Below are 3,978 nucleotides of genomic sequence, written 5' to 3'. Positions count from 1 at the left end.
ATTATAATATTTATATCGATCTATAATTTATTATAGATCGATTATATATATTAATATAGATATCGATATTAATATTAATATAGAATTTACATTAATAAAATGGATATTTTTAATGTTTTTATATCGTAATAAATTTTTTATTAATTCTATTTGTAATTTATATGTGTAATTCGTGTAATATATGTAATATCATGTAATACGAAATAATCAGAATACATATATAAAATATATATTTAAAAATATATATTAAATGACACATGCATATTAAAATACACAGCATATAAAATTATAAATAAAATTTTATTCTGAAATCTAAAATAAATTTTAAATCGTTTCAAATAGACTTCAAATCTAAAAAAAATTAATTTGATTAATTTCACTAATACAATAATATTTTTTATTTCATAAGATATATTTTATAGCAATTTATTAAATCACTATTTCGTTAAATCTCTCACCTAATTTTCATTTCTGAATAACGCCTTGTAGCGTTGTATATTAATGTCCGGTCCACACCATACAACATGCATACAATGGCATACAGCGAACAATGGTGCGCATCGATTCAAATGAGTCAATCATGGCCAATCTAATTTGGGTATGCGTAAGATCGCAGCGCATGGAATGTGATTCATGATCTGTGCTATGGTTGTTAACGATAATTTCAATATTGAAGATAATTTTAATGAGACATTTCAAGAAATTTGTAATACTTAAAAAGTATTATTTGCCTATATAATCATTCCTTTATATTCTGCGCTTTATGTACAATAAAAATTATTTTAGCATTAATTTCTCTTCTTCAGACAATAGATTAAATAAATAGTCTAATATTTAAAATTTAATTAGAAAAATCTTCTCAATCTAATTGAAATCTAAAATCACTACTATCTTAAGTAGACTTACTTGTTAGATAAAAATAATATTATTTTATCCATTAACACATTAATGTAAAACTTAATGCAGTAGTTTTCTCTTTAATAAGAATTAGAGAAACAGAGAAAGAAAGAGAGAAAGAAAGAAAGAGTTTATTAAATTTAATTTTTCATATAAAATGCTATATATTGAAATGTACATAAATATATTTCAGTTAATTAAAAAATTCTTTATTACTGTAAAACGTAATATTATGAAAATATTTGCAAATTATTGGAAGTTCTGGTATATTGATTCAATTATTTCAAAAGTTTCAATAGTTTGATTGACTTTTTACATATAATAATACTAATTAATATTTAATTATATAATATGTATTTGTCTAATTACTAATCTTTTATTACTTTAAAAATTTTTGAGATTATAATAACTGTATTAAGTAAAAAAAGTAATTTTTTAAAACAGATGTATGACATAAATTTTACAATCTAAATTACAACATTGTCTGATGATTTTGTAGAAAAACATTTTATTTATTCAGTATATTATACGAAAATGTGCATCGCGGTGAAAATATATGTATAGAGAAATGTGAAACACAATGACTAACTCTGACTGAAGTGTAAATAGGAACGCCGTAAAACTAATCCTGGGATTTGTCTCAGATAGCGCTTTGTTATCCTTAAATTAAATGAGTGTCGTGCCGTTGCCAAGGCTTTTTTGGCAGTCAATGTGGGAAGGCTTTTGGTAGGTGGGACGAGCTCGAGAAAAGAGACCGAAGTGAGCGAAGAGAAAAAAGACGATGAGGAAGATAGAAAAGCTTCACTCGTACTTGTCGTCTCGTCCGTTCGTTATTGTCGGCGGGTAAGGATCGTGCCAGGAGGATTGGGAAAAAATTCCCTGCTAGGGAAGGTTTCTCGCCTTCATGAAAACTCTAAGGTTTTATAGATGGGGATAAATAATGTATCAGGATATTGGAGGATAATAGCGCCATGGCAAGAAGAATCGAGAGATCGGACCAATCGGTGGATAAGATACCCGCCATATTCCGATGTGTACATCTCTATAATCTTGAACTATAATCTCGAGTTTCGTTGAAAACGTGAGTGTAAATAAATCAAGACAAAGTTTTTGCGTGTGCTTTGTGCTAATGCTAACTCTACCTAGAAAATTTTATCTTGATTCCGAAAGCTGAGGTAAAAGTAAACCGCAAAGAAACACGAAAGAGAAATTAAATTTCTCATGATAACGTTATCATAGACGTATGCGATATTTTACACGTTTTCGTCTACATAAAACTGACACGTTGCTTGATAATGGAGCAATTTGTGTTTACAGGAAATTTAATTTGATAGACAATCTGTGAGCAACTTGCAAATTTAATTAAAAATATGTAAAGCAATTATAATATTTAAAAATATATTTAAAAAAATATTTTTTAAAAATTTAAAAAAATTAAAAAAAAATTCGTCGAATACAACATTAATGTTTATCAAATTAAAAAAAATATCATTTAATATTTATGTAGCAAGATGTTATTAAATAAATAAAAATTTTTAATATCAATAAATCGTCGTTAAAACTTTACTTGCTAATTGGATATCAAAGATGTTTGTCAGTTATTGGTAAATTTAATTCGAATGCATCTTTATTCTTTGAATTGGAAAACTTATAGCGAATTCGGTCACTTAGCGCAACGCTAGATCAGTGCATACTAAAAGCTGCTTTACATAAAATTAGCAAAGTCAAATGTAAAGTATATAAATATTTTAAACATGATTAACTGTCTACTAATGATATTAATACGTTATTTAACAAAATATATATGTATCCTTATCAAAATTGATTATATTGTATCACTGTATTCAAATATTTTATGTAAAGCAGCTTTTAATATGCACTGATTCAGTGTAGTGCGAGTGATCAAATTCACCATTATAATAGACGCATTGTTAAGTCGCTTCTTCTTGGCAGGAGCAGATTACACAAATAAAATGAAAATGTCGTGTACCTATCATGTACAGTTTATCGTGCATGACGCGTCGTTACTTGCTTGCATCGCGGCGTGTTACGGCATGTCATTAAATTAATGCTGAAATCCTGTAGCACGCAAACTGCCGAAAGTTACCGGCCAACTCAAATCTCGGAATCACAATCACGGCACCACAAAGCGAAGTGCCAATCTGTTTTCCAACTAATACTTGACAATAAAAAAGTAATATTCGTATGCATCAACTTGCAATTTTTTTAGAAACCATTTACATGAAATTGAATATAAACAGATCAAAAGTCATAGAAGTCATGGAAGTATTGTACTTTAAAAATGTTTTTAAAAATAAATTTTTAAGCTTAAAGATACGCTGTATTCGAAATTTAATATTATTAATATTTATATAATTTTTTTATCTGTACAAAATGATCTGTACAATTTAACACGCATCGAGAATATATATATAAAAAATGCTTATTGATTCAGAGCGCATCAAGTTCTAATAGTAACTCACCTATCGCTTTTCTCTTATATCTTTTGCACGTTCGCATTTATAACTTTAATATAAACTTATGTTGCCTGCATATAGAGAAATAATAAGAGCACTACGAGTTGCAAATATGAAAAGACATAGTATGTTAAGCAAACATATCGCACATGTTATCGCAATATAATATCTTGTGGCAGTTTTATAACATAATTAACATTAACTTCGCAGAGTAGCCAAAACTTTGCGGAATTGATTCACAATGCTATATAAACCCGAATAAGTCAATGTACAACCCTATTCACGCACAGAACGTGCTCCTTTTGAACATAAGTAGACAGCAATTACTCTCAATGTTAGCATACGACGAACTTCATCACTGACCTTCCACAAGGGATGGACGAGCGAGGAACACCTGCGCGACGACGTAAATCGCTGACACAATAATGCGGATCAGCGACATCCATCTAGAACTTGGCGTGACGCCACGACGGGAAAGGACGATTCGCGCCGGAATCTCGGTGCGGACTGACACACGAGGGGTTTACCCGACTCGGTAGCGGCTAGAGTAAAAGAGAGGGTAAGAAAGAGCGGTAGGGAGAGATAGAGAGAGAGTGAGTAAAAG

The 3,978-nt window shown here is 29.6% G+C and overlaps 1 protein-coding gene across 1 annotated transcript in view; it reads right to left on the bottom strand.

Annotated features, from left to right (window-relative positions):
- LOC105627581 (lachesin) overlaps positions 1 to 3,816 on the bottom strand; it is an 88,200-nt gene extending 84,384 nt beyond the window's left edge. Inside the window, exon 1 of the mRNA XM_012208863.1 lies at positions 3,738 to 3,816. Coding sequence (XP_012064253.1) covers positions 3,738 to 3,816 — 79 coding nt within the window. The remainder of the gene's footprint in view (positions 1 to 3,737) is intronic.
- Between the last annotated feature and the right edge of the window lie 162 nt (positions 3,817 to 3,978).

The sequence above is a fragment of the Atta cephalotes genome (genome assembly GCF_000143395.1).
Source record: "Atta cephalotes unplaced genomic scaffold scaffold00009, whole genome shotgun sequence".
NCBI lineage: Eukaryota > Metazoa > Arthropoda > Insecta > Hymenoptera > Formicidae > Atta > Atta cephalotes.
The sequence above is the reverse complement of the archived record's forward strand: the minus strand, read 5'-3'. Positions and strand labels throughout refer to the sequence as shown.